At 54.3% G+C, this 15278-nt stretch overlaps 6 protein-coding genes across 6 annotated transcripts; 5 read left to right on the top strand and 1 right to left on the bottom strand.

Annotated features, from left to right (window-relative positions):
* Positions 1–646: 646 nt before the first annotated feature.
* A1O7_08395 (uncharacterized protein) lies at positions 647–2211 on the top strand (the record flags this gene model as incomplete). Its single annotated transcript, XM_007762388.1, has 3 exons — positions 647–655; positions 708–838; positions 894–2211. The coding sequence occupies 3 exons, from the start codon at positions 647–649 to the stop codon at positions 2209–2211; spliced, it is 1458 nt and encodes a 485-aa protein (XP_007760578.1).
* A 1076-nt stretch (positions 2212–3287) lies between these two features.
* A1O7_08394 (uncharacterized protein) lies at positions 3288–4061 on the top strand (the record flags this gene model as incomplete). Its single annotated transcript, XM_007762387.1, has 1 exon — positions 3288–4061. One exon carries the CDS (start codon positions 3288–3290, stop codon positions 4059–4061), a length of 774 nt encoding a protein of 257 aa, XP_007760577.1.
* A 1070-nt stretch (positions 4062–5131) lies between these two features.
* A1O7_08393 (uncharacterized protein) lies at positions 5132–6378 on the top strand (the record flags this gene model as incomplete). Its single annotated transcript, XM_007762386.1, has 2 exons — positions 5132–5427; positions 5598–6378. 2 exons carry the CDS (start codon positions 5132–5134, stop codon positions 6376–6378), a joined length of 1077 nt encoding a protein of 358 aa, XP_007760576.1.
* Positions 6379–7364: 986 nt separating this feature from the next.
* Positions 7365–9251, top strand: A1O7_08392 (uncharacterized protein; the record flags this gene model as incomplete). The annotated part of the gene is made up of 1 exon (XM_007762385.1): positions 7365–9251. One exon carries the CDS (start codon positions 7365–7367, stop codon positions 9249–9251), a length of 1887 nt encoding a protein of 628 aa, XP_007760575.1.
* A 1508-nt stretch (positions 9252–10759) lies between these two features.
* A1O7_08391 (uncharacterized protein) lies at positions 10760–12110 on the top strand (the record flags this gene model as incomplete). Its single annotated transcript, XM_007762384.1, has 3 exons — positions 10760–11655; positions 11854–11906; positions 11977–12110. 3 exons carry the CDS (start codon positions 10760–10762, stop codon positions 12108–12110), a joined length of 1083 nt encoding a protein of 360 aa, XP_007760574.1.
* Positions 12111–12657: 547 nt separating this feature from the next.
* A1O7_08390 (1-pyrroline-5-carboxylate dehydrogenase) lies at positions 12658–14529 on the bottom strand (the record flags this gene model as incomplete). The annotated part of the gene is made up of 3 exons (XM_007762383.1): positions 12658–13777; positions 13838–14319; positions 14371–14529. The coding sequence occupies 3 exons, from the start codon at positions 14527–14529 to the stop codon at positions 12658–12660; spliced, it is 1761 nt and encodes a 586-aa protein (XP_007760573.1).
* Positions 14530–15278: the final 749 nt, after the last annotated feature.

Genomic DNA, 15278 nt, shown 5'->3' with positions numbered 1-15278 from the left:
CAAGAAGTCGCACAGCAGGTACGCGTCATGCTCCGTGTTGCTTCTTGGCTCCGTCGCATCCCATCGCATCGATAAATACCTTGTACACAGTAGATGCTGTAGCAATCCAGCATCGCTGGGCGCCGTGCGGGTAATTTCCAGGCAAGATAGGATTTCCGCTTGTCCCCAGATGTGGGCGTGATTGGCCATTTGGTTCCCCACCGGCCTCCCGCGCGATGGGAAAGGATGCGAAGTGGAGACCCTTATCGCGAATCACGCCCACCAAATATGTGAGCCATACCTAAAATGGGAAAGCGTACTTGGAGCTTCGGACGCAGACGCGCATGGATGTGCAAATAGTCCGTGGAGGGCAAGCTGAAAGGCTCGTGGAGTACGTATACCTTCTTGTCGCTCCTTCACCTGCATCACCGCCGTTCCCACCTTTTGTTGAGTCGCACCTACGGGTGGTTAATCGCACCTTCGCTTCTTCACCCTGCGCAGGTTCTGGTTGTTGAGGAAGCCCCGTCCTTCGTTCAGGTCCCAGCCTTCAACTGCCCCCAGATATTGACTGATATCTCTCGCTTATTTTCCTCGGCCCATTGACTCGTTCAATTCGATTCCTCCATTGCCCGCAGTACCAGATTAATATCGCGACTGTCTGAACAAGATGGCTCAAGTAAAGCAATCAAATCAATACAGTCCTTGACATGTGCTAACCAGTGAAACAGCTCAAGACGACCCTGCTCGGCCTTATCGCGCTCTTTACCTCCTACGCGTTTGCAGTCTCTCCTCTAGTTGTTCAAGGTTCCGACTTTGTGAACAGTGTCGATGGCACCCGTTTCCAGATCATTGGTGTTGCGTATGAGACATGATACTTCCGGCTGGAGCATTACGATGCTGACACCTGCGAATAGGTATCAGCCCGGTGGGTCATCCGGCTTCAATCCCGGCTCTGGCATTGACCCGTTGAGCGATGCCGACGTCTGCCTTCGAGATGCTGTCCTCATGCAGAGACTGGGTGTGAACGCTATTCGTGTTTACAACCTTGATCCAGACCTGGACCATTCAGCCTGCGCCTCCATCTTCAACGCCGCTGGCATCTACATGATTCTGGATGTCAACAGCCCTCTGCCAAACCAGTCTCTGAACCGAGGCGCACCGTGGGAGTCATACAGCTCATTATATTTGGAGCGTGTCTTCGATGTGGTGGAATCCTTCATGCACTTCAACAACACGCTGGGCTTCTTCAGTGGTAACGAGGTCATCAACGAAGATTCTGTACCTCAAGTACCCTCCTACATCCGAGCCGTTACCAGAGACCTCAAGGACTACATCGCCAGGCAAGCCCCTCGCGAGATCCCGGTCGGCTACTCTGCTGCCGACGTCCGTCCCTTGCTTATGGGCACCTTCAACTATCTGTCTTGCGGATTGGACAACGACACGAGCTCCAAGATCGACTTCTTCGGTCTCAACTCCTACTCGTGGTGTGGTGATGCCACATTCCAGTCTTCTGGCTACGATGTCTTGGTTGGCGATTTTAGTAACACCACTATCCCAATCTTCTTTTCCGAGTACGGCTGCAATCTCGTCACTCCTCGCCAGTTCAGTGAGGTCCCTGCCTTGTACTCCGAAGATATGACAAAGGTCTTCTCCGGTGGGCTCATCTACGAATACAGTGAAGAGCCCAACAACTATGGTCTTGTCAACCTGAACGAGAACGGGACGGTGTCAATCCTGCAAGATTACAACAATCTCCGGGAGCAGTACAACTCGCTAGATGTCGCTGTACTTGAAAGAGCCAATGCTACCGCAACCTCATTGACCCCACCAGTCTGTGCTATCAGCTTGCTTGCTGGGACGAATTTCAGTAACAGCTTTGACATCCCTGCTCGTCCCGATGGTGTCGACGACTTGATACAGAACGGCGTTAGCGGCAACTTTCCTACTGGAACTTCATCGGTTACGGCTACCCAACCTACACAGACTGTGTATGACTCCAATGGCCTGGAGATTACTGGCCTTGAACTGAACATCTTGCCCAACGACGAGAGCAACTTGCCCGGGAACAATACTAGTGGTAGCACACCGGCAACGCCTTCATCGTCGGGGTCTCCATCGGGTACCAGTGGAGGTAGCCAGCCGTCGGATACCAATGGTGCCGCGAGAATTGGCGACGTCACAGCAGGATCACTTGTCATGGGTGTGTTGGCGGTCAGTCTATTAATGCAGTGAGATCAAACCCGTACGAAGGACGGAGTGGAAGAAATTCGGTGTCATAGGCCATCGTCTCAAATCCAGGAAACTTTGGTTGCATCTTCAGGAAGGCCTTGGGCAGATTACGTTCTCTTCAATGGACATATTTGCGGAAGGACTTCGCAGGCCGAAGTCTGGCAGAAGATAGACGTGGTGATGAAGATTAGATGAGATCAGACCAAGATGAAGACAGAACTCTAGTCAGAAACTGCAGTTGATATGTTTATTAGCTCTCAAGTAATAGCAGATGGAGAATGTCGTCGCTACCAGCCAAACAACTAGTTCAACGGCGAAGAGGTTGAATTTGCATTATTGGAACCGCCACTAACAGGGGAGTGCGACACCAAAGAATTTTCTCCGGCTGTGTTTGTTAGGCGAGTGAGGGCTGGGAGAGTGGAGAGAACGTTGGAAAGTTGAACGATAACCGACCGAAGCTTTGACCGTGCGTCAATCACCCTGCCACCAAGAGCTGTGGCTAGTGCCGAAAACAGGATCGAGAAACTTCTGGTTGTTGGTGGCATTACGAGGTACGAGGTACTGCCTTGCACTCGAAAATCGGAGCCGCCCGTCTCTTGTGGTGGGTGCGTGTACCAAAGTCATGTGCTGTAGTCGCTGGTCTGGCTTGAAATTTCTTGAATTCACCCCGATCGGGGACGCACTTGTTCTGATCGCACCAATCGCCTTTCAGGAGGGTCTTTTGAGCGCAGGCGCCAAGCGGGACCCGGGCTGGTTTGTTATGTCATTACTGTGGCGTAGGGCGCACTTCCAACCAATCAGAAACATGTGCAAGCGCCACTTGCGCTGTCCCTGCGTTTTGGGGCCGAGGAAAAATGATGCATTGTTGATCGACAGCCACACGAAAACGTCACCCGCCAACTTCTGAGTTCATCACAGCATCAAGGAGCAGGACGCACGGACTGAATCGGACCTCCTCACACGAGCTACAAAGAGGCCCCCAAATCCCCTTTCGTATCCCTCGTTTTACCACCCAGAAACCACCCCCCACACCTTCAGCGATAGTCTTGATACCTTTACACGCCGACCCCAAGACGAACATGGCTTTCGGTGGTGCCGTCCTCCGTTTCGGCCAGACTGGCCTGCGACTCCTCGAGTTCGCTTCTTCAGCCATTATCCTCGGAATCTACAGCTACTTCCTCGCCGTATTGGCCGACAAGAACATACACATTCCAACATGGGAGAAGGCAGTTGAGGGCATGTCTGGTGCCGCCGTCTTGTACACCATCTTCGGCGTTCTGTTCACCCTCTTCCTCGGTGGGATTACATTCTTCGCACTCATCGCCATCATTCTCGACCTCTGCTTCGTCGGCTGTTTTGCTGCCATCGCATACTACACTCGCCATGGCGCAAACAAATGCCGGGGCATCGTCAACACCCCTCTCGGGTTTGGTCCGGATGGCGAAGCTGCTCCTGGCGCCGGCGACTGGGGTTACGTCTGCAGCCTGAACACCGCCTGTTTCGCCATGGCGATCCTGAACATCTTCCTCTTCCTCGTTACCGCGATCGTTCAGGTTCTTCTCGCCCGCCATCATAAGAAGGAGAAGCGTTTCGGCCCTAGCCCAAAGAACAACTACACCAAGGGCACTGGTCGCGCCCCATTCTGGAAGCGCAACAAGAAAGTTCGCACTACTCGAGACGCAGAGATGGCAACCGGCGCAGGGGCCGGCGCGGGTTATCGTCCAAGTCATGAGACCGGTATGACCGGATCTACCATGCACGGCGGACATGCTCCTTATTCTGCCGAGCCGAAGTACGGTCAGCCTGGCTACGGACAGAATGTTCCTTTCAACCATCAAGCCACCAACTACTAGGACATTCTTGTGTTCGAGTAACGACATGGAGCGATAGACCAGCTGGTCATAATACCACTTTTCCTATCACCTTACACAATACCCATCCGTTGAGTGTACAATACCGGCGATTCATGATGCATGGGCACGGAGAATGCAACAGGAAGGAGAGTTGTCGATGTACCAACAAGATCAGCAGCATTCTTCAGCCAGGAGTTTGCATGATGTTACGATAGAATGTGTACTCTTACCCTAGCTTATTAGCTACCTAATCAAGTTATGAAAATTTAATATCTGCAACGGTTTAGTGATGAGTGCTACTACTGTGGTATGTCGCTTTCCATCGACTCGGACAAAGTGTGGCACCCATTTTGAGTGGGAGATGCTAGATACGTGTACGCAATAGTCGCCAACCGTGCTCGGCGCGGGTTCTTGTGTCGCGTCACGTCTCATCACGTCAAGTCGAAGAATTCCAATCTCCCCAACATTCCAGTTTTTCCCAATGTGCCACAATCGACGTCATACAAGGCTCAGACCGCCCAAGATCTGGTTTGTCCTTTCAAGACGAACCCCAGTATCGATTGAGTAAGAGTACGGGTACCAGTAAGTGTAGGAGACGCCTGTGCCACGTCTCTCGGATCGCCAGCCTTTCTCCGCTGCCGCTACCGCTGCCGTCTTACATGTCCGAGGCACGCACCCTCGTCAGGTACAGAGTACGGGTACGAGATACAATGCAAGGAACCCGATCCGCGCACGAAGCGGTAGTCAGCTCGGGCTGAAGAAGGGCGGAAAAGGGCTAAAACCGAACGTTTTCATTGGAAGAAATGCTGTACAACATGGGGTAAGCGAGCCCGCGGGAAGACGGCAGGATTCAGATTCAGGCGTCCCGGCACCCTGGGTATGTAAAGATGTTGCTCGACCGTGTGGCTGCGCCACATAATCTTGATTCTGTGTTCAATATCACTCAGATTAGTTCGCTGCATTGTACTCATCAAGGAGCGGAAAGCATGACCTCGAGATCGAGTCAGTACACAAGTCAACAGGACCGGCACTCGAGCCCGGGCGTGCTCGACAGCCACCAGCTGCTCGCCATGAGCTCGTCACACGTTGAGCGCGAATCCTTCCACAGATCGGAGCACGACACTGACAAGCATATCCGGCACAAACTATCCAGCTCTGGGGTGGTGATAAGATGTGCCGTCTCGGAAAAGTACATCGTGTTGAGCCTGGACGATAAGACGATCCACGCGTTTTCGGCAGTGGGGGAGCCTATCGTCGTGTTCCGAGAAGATCATCTGCAGAATGCTTGGTCATTGGCCTTTCGTGACGATGTTCTCCTCTCTGGCGAGATAGGCGGTATGATTCGGTGTTGGGATCTGGCCGAGCGGTACGTGTCACTGTCGCTGTCGTTATCCCGAGTCCTGGATGACTTTTTGTGAGACGATTAAATTGAGTGGACATCTCGCCTCACCTCATCTCCCCTCATCTCATGGTCAAGCGACGCTCATCTCGCCTCATCTCATTTCAAGAAGTGACGCTGATCTTCCATCTTCACAGGCGTCTCACACGCAGTCTTACCGGACATACGCAAACGGTTCGCGGCTTGAGGTTCGTCGACGCGAAGACAGTGGTGTCGGCCTCTAGGGACGCGCTGCTGAAGATCTGGGACCTGGAGACCGGATCGTGCCAGGCCACGCTCTCAGGCCAGGGGGACTCCATTCTGGATCTGGCCATCTTCGGAGTATTCGCAGTATCCGCTGGTAAAGACGGCACTGCCAAAGTGTGGAGCCTTCGCGAGCAAAGTAACGTGTCAACCCTGGCTGGGCATACTGGACCCATCTACCGCGTTGTCTGTCACAGTGACGGGGTGGCAAGGAGAGTATATACCGGAAGTACGGACCACGATGTCCGCGTTTGGGATCTTAGCACCGGACAACCTCTCGCCGTCCTGGAGGGCCACGAATCATTAGTCACCCACATCTGCGTCGATGGCTCTGTTGTGGTGACTGGCGGTGCTGACGGGAATATCGTCATCTGGTCGTGGCAGGACCATTCAATCCTGCAATTGATCTCGAAAGCGCACGAAGGGGCAGTAACCTCGCTGGATGTACGGGGTGGACAAATCCTGAGCGGCGGGAGTGATGGCGCCGCCAAGATGTGGGATTTGAAGACCGGAAAACTGCAGAGGCAGCTGGGAATAGGCTCCGAAGCAGTATGGAGTGTGTCTTTGGGCCGAGGGACCAGCCAGACCCGTGCGGCCATTGTAGCGTCGGCTCAACCATCCCAATCTCCGGGCGATCGACCTATCGACGCAGTTCTCGAGGTGAGTGGGCGTTGATTGAGCGCTCAGCTCCCCAGAAGCCTCATTCGAGGACCAAGATGCTAACATGGGAATAGATCTGGCCTCTTCCCTAGAGGTTGGTCCGGCGTCGCTACGCAGCTCTAGGTACATGCTCACCGACTTCCGCAATGTGCGATCGAGGAGGAATCGGGAATCGGCACTTTATATCTTGAAGAATGTCTGCGATGCTTCGATGCTTGGCTTCAGCTGACGAGTGTAAACCAGAACTCCACCACCCTATATGGCCACGGAAACTTGTCCGTCTGCCTCAAATTGGACTAATTCATTGAGATGCATGACCGCTCTCCATCAATTCGAGCCTGCCCTCACTGGCAGACTAGCAGTCTTATCCAACAAGCTTCAGGTCCTCATTAACGTGGTAAGGTAACCTTACAGTATACCCGAGCTTGGTTGGCAGGAGGCAGCAAAGACAGATTTCCTGTCGGACCCGAGCAAAGAGAGCAGCGCCCTATCATGCTCTCTGAAGGCGACCCACGTCCACCGCCGATAACTGCAATAGCGAATCACTTGTCAGATGTAGAGACTGTCCGGAGTCGGTGCTAGGTGCAAGGGAGCTGAAGAGTCAAGGACCTAGGTGTACTTCGTAATCCGAACGAGATAACTTAAACAGTGCTCCGTATGCGCAGATAGAGTCCTCATGTGGCAGGTGCTCTTCCGTACCAAGGTACCACGGCGCACCACAGACACGCATGACACGCCATTTCAAATGACCGGAATCTGCGGAATCCGAGGACGCGACTCTATGAACCTCATCCATCTTTCTTCCTGGTCCTTATCTCAGTTATGATATTGATTCCCGGGTTGGAGTTTCTCTAGGTCGACGCCACCAAGCAAGCCAAATCTACGCTTAGGTACGATATGGGCACGAATGTAAAGTTCGCCCAGGGGCGTTATGTCCTTGAGTGCCCTGGATGTTGATTGTGTTTTGCCTGTTCATATCCTCGTTTTGTTTCACCTCGAAAATGCCTTTGACCAAATCCCGACCCAGTGCCTCGGAGGCGGAGGGCAGCAACCGACCGCCGCCGCTTCGGACAGCTCAAACAGATGACCTCAATCACTTCACGGATACTCAGGTGGGTGAGGATCTGAGTTTGGAGGAGCAGACTGCTGTGTTGCAAGCGATGACCCTGGAGTCACCTCCCGGAGTCCAGTCATCGTCTGTCGTATCTCAGCCATCTCCCAGTATCGTCCAATCACCAGCCAGCATTTCCACTGAATTTAGCTACCGGAGTGTTGCACCAACATCAACCCCAGCGACACCGATCACGCCTCTGTCTCCCACAACCTCAAACCCTGCTCCTCCGCAATCCAAATTCGCGTCAGCTTTGCAGGATGTCAGACATTTTGCCGGAGGACTAATCAGCCACCCTTACGAATCAACCAAGCACTTCTCGATTCTTCGGCATTCATTTGGCATTGTCTACTACACTGGACCATCCACGAATCTTGCAATCACAATCTTCTCTGACCGGGAGCTGCCTTCTGACCGAACCCTATGGTTGCAGCGGAGAGGATTCTCGGGTAAGACCGGTCTAAAACTTGGAGGGCTTCTGGGTGCCAGGAGCACTTGGATCGATGTAACCCCGTCCATTCAGGCTGCAGCTGAGCAGGTGAGCCCTAACGACGAGCGTGCGTGGCAGAGGGATATCAAGAAGTTCTTGAAGAAGGCTCCGAAAGAGCTTCGATCTCATCGCCCGCGTGAGACCGACATACTTCGGATCCCTTGCGAGGCCGACGACGGCTACCTGAGGGTGGTCCTATGCACAGAAGGTGGGAAACGTACTCTATGCGGTAGTCCAATCTTCCGGCTGGCGTCATCCTCGGCAGACTCCAGTGTGGTCAGGGGCTCGTCACTCAAAACAATGCCACTAGAAGCGGGCATCAAGTTTGCAGCAACTGTGGGAAGACAATTCGTGACAGCTACGGCCGGTCCATATATCAGCACGGCACGGGAGGCGGTCACAAATCAGATAACTTCGGTCTATCAACCAAGTGCTGTAGCACAGCAGGCCATGACTACCGCCTACGATCAAAGCGGAGTCCAAGACCGCTTAGACAACATGAACGAAGAGTACGATACAGCTCGGGACGACTCTTACAACCGCATCGAGATGCAGGAGTATGATGCTCTTGATCGACCAGCTGTGGTTGGGCCCGCATCTGGGCCAGTACCGCCGTTTCCTGTGCGATTCCATGGGAAAGTTGTCGCTGGCACCGGCAGAAGCAGGGCATCGTTGAACATGCCCACAGCGAATCTGACAAGTGTCCCGGAGGAAATTCTTATGAGATACAAAGGAGTCTACTTCGGCTGGGCGGCGGTGAACCTGCCAAAGAAGCTTGCTCAAGCGGAAGGCATAACATACGAATGGCGCCAAGCCATCATCACAATCTCACCAGATCCGGATAGAAGAAGAACAGTCATCCACAAGAACAACGCACGAGTTTACCTGATCCACGAGTTTGGTTCTGTTGATTTCATGGATGCTAAGCTATCTGTGATGATGATGGGCTATCTACGAGCGATCGAAGAGCCACGGCTCGATCAGGAGCCGGATCCAGAAGCGGAGTTGTTCGATTTCTACAAGGATGTTAGCATCACGAATGCAAGTCTGGCTCGACCGGCATGGTCTGTAACAGCGACAATGGAACGCGAGAAATCGAAGGCATCCAGCCGATCGGTCTCGGAGCGCTATGTCGACTTCAGGCAGAACACGCAAAGGCAGATCGATCGAGTGCCCGTGCATCGACTTGGTGTACGAACAGAAGGAGCGGCCTTGAAGGACAGACTGATCGGACAAGGTGGAGTGTGGATTCCAAGATCAGCCATAACTCACGCGGCTACGTCCTGATCGTCTCAGTCCGCAGATAAGAGGATCAACAGCTTAAGAGACACACCATACAAACTACTCCAGCACCGCCCAACAGAATTACGCAACCACGACCACGCATCATTCAATGGAGCTTCTCGCCATAAAAAGAACCGAGCATTGGAAGGACCATTTTGTACAGAACCAACCTGAGTCCAGTCGTTTGTGCAAAGTCAGTTGTCCACCGTCAAGCTTTAGACTGGCGCTGGCTCGATCGGCGGCTACCTTGTCATACGCTATCACCGCTTCTTCGGAGTTGAAGCGTCCTTTGATGCAATAGCCAGATCCCACACGTTCATGAGTGCAAGATCCGCACCAGCGCCCGCAGACGGGTTGGCGGCATGATTTGCGTGTCCGATATAGACGAACAGGCCGGTTTGTTAGATTGAGTGCGAGAGCGGCTTCCAATCCATGGCATTGAACAGCATGACGGTGCTCGGATTCGTTGCAGAGACCGGATTCGTGGCCACCGGCGCGAAGTACGCTGCCAGATCTAGTGATTCTTTCATCAATAGCTCAAGCCGGCCCTGTGAAATGGGCTACCGAAGGAGCTCCTTCTTTTTAGGACAGCGACGACTCAAGCTCCACGGTGCCGACGTGTCGTCTATGAGTGCATTCTGTTCTCGAAGGGTCAAAGAGCTTGGTTCTTAATTCTCGTCCCGCCGTCTTCCTGCCTGCCTGATCCTTTGAACATCATGTTCAACATCAGCCGAATCGACTCAGTAGTCACTACGTACCTAGTCGCTGACACGGAGATACATATGCTCTCGCTAGGCAGCAGCATTCCATATGTACACGATCTCGTATTAACATTCCGATATAAGCTAGCTCGATACGGCGCCTATGCGTTCTGGAAGAATAACCTTCGGCTAGGTACTTTGTTGTGTGAGTCAAGTACAGCGCAACGAGAGGGGTACTGATTCCTTGCGACCTCGAGAATCCGAGAACGCACCAAACGGGGGCACTGGAAATGACATCATCCAGCCCTGCCTCGGCCAACCTGCCTCGCTGCGGCTTTCCCCAGATTCGGCGATCCGATGCCTCCTGGATGCATCTGCCCCTCACTTCGGAACTTCCTGTTCGGGCATCCCGTTGCGGCAAAGCGACCACGAACATGTGGAGAGCGGAGAGACTCATATTCGCCCTCTGAACGAATAGAAGCATCGACAGGAAGCCTGAGGATCCTGCGCGGCTTTCAACGGCTGTGTTGCCCGACTCTGAGCACCGCAGGAGAGCGGCAAGGGTTGCTGAGTGGAGTGTCCGCATTAATTACGGCATGATGAACTGCTGAGCTGCCTTTATGAGGTACACCACAGCACATGGCGCTTGATCTGACTGCGCGACTCTCACTTCCCCTCTTTTGACCTTCTGCCACGTCCTTTGTGCGCCCCAGTCTGTTCTTCCATTAACTCAGCAAAGACAGAGAGAAAAGACAAGCTGTACGACAGTTTTTTACTCGCCCTCCACCCATCTCGACCAGGCCACACAACATGACGGACAAGATGAACGCCGTGCGGTTCCACGGCAACAAAGACATCCGGCTCGACCAGATCCCCATCCCGACCATCAAACCCGGCCACGTCAAACTGGCGCCCAAGTTCTGCGGCATCTGCGGCTCGGACCTGCACGAATACCTCGGCGGGCCGAACATCATCCCCTCGAAAGACGCGCACCCGATCACGGGCGAGACCCTCCCTCTGACGCTGGGCCACGAGTTTTCTGGAGTGGTCGAGGAGGTGGGCGAGGGCGTGACCACCGTGAAAGCCGGCGACCGCGTGTGCGTCCAGCCCATCATCTACGACGGCAGCTGCCGGGCGTGCAAGCGCGGGCTCGTCAACTGCTGCGACCAGAACGGGTTCGTGGGCCTCAGCGGCTGGGGCGGCGGGCTGTGCGAACACATTGTCGTGCCGGAGTCGTGCGTCAAGTCGCTGCCGGACAACATCTCGCTCGAGGTGGGCGCGCTGATCGAGCCGCTCGCCGTCGGGTGGCATGCCGTCGACATCTCGCCGTACAAGGAGGGGGACTCGGTGTTGGTGCTTGGCGGCGGGCCCATTGGTCTGGCCGTCGTGCAGGTGCTCGTGGGCAAGAAGTGCAACAACATCATCGTCAGCGAAGTCTCGGGGAGGAGGAGGGAGTTCGCCAAGAACTTTGGTGCACACCACGTCATTGACCCGACAAAGGTCGATGTTGTGGCCGAGGTGGAGAGGTTGACGGGCGGCGAGGGCGCAGATGTGGGCTTCGATGCCGCGGGCGTGCAACCTGCCGTTGACACCGCACTCCAGGCCATCAAGGCGCGAGGCACGCTCGTCAACATCGCCGTGTGGGAGAAGAGGGCCACGCTGGCCATGAATGATATCGTGTTCAGAGAGAGGGCATACATGGGCATGTGAGTGGGCCGCGATTCCCTTCTTCTTCTTCTTCTTCTTCTTCTTCTTCTTCTTCTTCTTCTTCTTCTTCTTCGTTCTACTCGCTGGGTTGCTTGCGGGCAGGCATGCATGAAAGCTAACTGCGCGCCGCGCCTATCCATTCGTGTGTTTGCTGATGCTGATGCTGATGCCCATTGCTGACTGATCGCAACCACCAGAGCAACATACTCGCTCGGCGACTTTGAGGCCGTCATCAAGGCCATTTCAACGGGTGCGTGTCTGCGATGTGCAATATTTCTCTGGTTCTGGGAGTTTCGTCGCCGCTAACACTGTGGTGACAGGCGCAATGAAACCCGAAGGCATGATCACCAAGAAAATCAAGCTCGACCGCGTCGCCGAGGAGGGGTTCAAGGCGCTCATCGAGGACAAGGAGAATCAGGTCAAGATCTTGGTCGATGTCGGAGCGGGGATATGATGAACAATAAATAGTATTGTTATACCAGTTGTGGTATTCATTATATCATTGTATCAGATGTTACGCTACTATGTACTCACTCTATGAAAGTGACGTGAGAAAGTGCTGTGACTGTAGTATGGTTGTGTCCACGATGATCCAAGTGTACCTTGGAAGAGAGCCTGAAGCACAGAGTAATTGGGGAGTCTAAAAGCAAGGAGGACAGGAGAGCGCGCATCCATTTAGAGCCGGGAAAGTCATGTCCACGTACACACTGATAATGCCCATTGCCATGAGCACCCTCGTCCGATCACTACACGCCTTGCACTGATATGCGCACTACCCAGAGGGAGTGCGACTACTCTCGTTGTCGGACTCTGATCTAGCTGGAAAACGTATGTAGATCTATGTGTGCGTGTATGTGTAAGGATGTCCATCTGCCGGCAGACCATGCTTTTGAGGACCACACCACACCACACCACACTAAACGGCACCGCACTATGTACCCTACCATTTTCCATCGTCGCTGTATCGTCGCTGTATCGCTACAACCCTGTTCAAAGCCATCCTACGCATTACTAGGATACAAGACACGATCAAGCGCATGATACTCCTCCTTCAACGTCCTCGGCGCGGTAAACCGCATCAACATACCCGCACTACCCGCCTTGTCGTTGGTGCCACTACCCCTTGCGCCTCCAAAGGACTGCTGCCCAATGACAGCGCCGGTGGTCTTGCAGTTGGTATAAAAGTTACCCGCCGCATAGCGCAGCGTGTCCTCGGCCTTGCGGGTCGCGTGGCTGTCCGTCGCGAAGATGGCGCCCGTCAGCGCGAAGCCGCCGCCTTGCTGATCGATGGTAGACAAAAGCGGCTCAAAGTCCTCGTCCGGATAGACGTACGCGACCAGCACGGGGCCGAACAGCTCGCGGTCGAAGAGCGGGTGATCGACGTTCTTGGCAGAGTAGATCGTCGGGGCGATATACAAGCCCTGGCTGGGATCGTAGGTGCCTCCGACGACCAACTCGAGCTGGTCGTCCTGGTTGGCCGCGTCGATGGCGCTGGTGATCTTGTCAAAGGCCGTCCGGTTGATCACGGGGCCCGTGAAGCTTTCAAAGTCCTCGGGTGGCCCGACCTTGACGGCGGCCAGCTCGTGCTTGATTTGTGAGAAGAACTCGGAGGCGCGGCTTTGGGGGATGTAGATCCGCGAGCAGGCCGAGCATTTCTGGCCGGCATACTCGAAGGATGCGCGGATCGTGTGCTTGACCGCGTTGGGGATGTCGGCGGACTGGTGGATCAGGTGGAAGTTTTTGCCGGACGTTTCGGCAACGAGGCGTGGGAAGTCGCGATATTTTCTTTGCCGAACCCCGTCGGCCACGGAGCCGTACAGGTGGCGAAACACGTCGGAGGAGCCTGTGAAGTTGATGGCCGAGAGCGCTGGATGCGCGAGCGCTACTTTGGTCACCATTTCGGCGTCGCCGCCGATGAATTGGATGACGTTGGCAGGAAGGCCTGCCTCGCGCAGAATCTTGTACACCAAGTAGCTTGCGTAGATGTTGGAAGGGGACGGTTTCCAGAGGACGACGTTGCCAAGCAAGGCCGGCCCAGAGATCAGGTTGCCACCGATCGCGGTAAAGTTGAAGGGCGAGATGGCGTAGACGAAGCCTTCTAGTGGACGCCAATCTGTCCGCCTAGGGAATTCGAATAGTGAGTACTTGATACTGTCAAAGTACTGGGATGACAGAACTCACCCTGCTTGTCCCCGCTCGTTCAGTGTAGGTTGCCTGGAATAGATCTCTTCTGCGTATGAGACATTGAACCGGAAAAAGTCTGCTAGCTCCGCGGCGGCATCAATCTCGGCCTGCCACGCGTTCTTGCCCTGGCCGAGCATGGTAGCAGCTATGATCTCGAATCTGTACTTTCTGGATACAAGCTCGGCGGCGCGTAAAAAGATGGCTGCTCGATCCACAAACGGCGTGTCTTGCCATGTCTTTTTGGCTTCCAGGGCAGCCTCGATTGCGGCGGAGACATCGGATTCTGTTGCAGGGGTATATGTCGCAAACACGGACGAATGTTCGGCTGGCATGTATGTTTCTACAACAGCCTGGCTTTGCTGTGCTGCGACCTCCTCTCCATTTCGTATTGTCGGCACTTGGACCGGGAGTCTCGGTCTCAGCTCCTGCAGCGCAGCGATAATCTTCTCTCGCTCTGGCGACGACGGGGCATAGTGCAGCTAGATCGGCGTCAGCGGACTGCTCCGACGATTGGGACATCCCTCGCTAACGTTCGGCTCGTTGAAGGGCTTAGGAGTCTTGTAGTTCCCAGCGGTCGAAAGCGGCCTCCTTGCTATCTGCGATCTTTGTGACCATCTACTGAGGTTGCTAGGTCGTGATACTGCTCGGGCACAGAATCTGCTGGTCTGAATGGCGGCAGGAGCTGTCATTGTGCTGGGCAATGGCCGTGAAGTGAGGAAGAATATGCGCCGCGTAATGCGCAATTCGGTCCTGAAGTTGACGTCGGGTATTTATGACCAACGCTCGTGGTAGAATGATGAAGTCGTCCATTTTCTTTGAAGATCCGTCCATTTCAATGCGAGAGCACAGTGTAGCCGATCAAGATGTGACACGGGCTTCGTGCCCGACTGCAACTACAACATCGGAGATTACCGTTGAGCGCGGACCCTCAGATCCAGGTACCAGAATGGATTTCATCCTTTACGGTTTCTCTACCGTTGCGATGAGGGAGTTACGGGATGAAAGTCGGAGTGAGCATGACGGCAAGTATCGGCTCGTGAGATGCATGCTGTCTCGGTATGAACGGACCTCACGATAAGCATCGTCGGATGGGCTGCCGTAGCGCATGGAGCTTTGCCACTACGCAGATCAGCGTCGGGTTTCGAAGGCGAGCCGATGCTCCACTCGAGAAGCTGGCTGTCTGTACTTGCCTGATCAAACCCGATGCTAGCATGCCGCAGCAGCTGGAGGAGCGAGGTTGTGTGAGAGGTCCGAGGTTTCTCTAGTGTACAGAGCACCTATGTAGCTGCAGCGCGAAGGCAGAAGTGCACGAATGCAAAAATGCAAAAGCTGCTAGCCAACCAGAATTGTTCCGTGAATTGTTCCGTGAATTGTTCCGTGAATTGTTCCGTGAATTGTTCCGTGAATTGTTCCGTGAATTGTTCCGTGAATTGTTCCG

This window comes from Cladophialophora yegresii (assembly GCF_000585515.1).
Source record: "Cladophialophora yegresii CBS 114405 chromosome Unknown aczIN-supercont1.6, whole genome shotgun sequence".
Lineage (NCBI taxonomy): Eukaryota > Fungi > Ascomycota > Eurotiomycetes > Chaetothyriales > Herpotrichiellaceae > Cladophialophora > Cladophialophora yegresii.
Note: the sequence above shows the minus strand (reverse complement) of the source record. Positions and strands in the feature narration are given on the sequence as shown.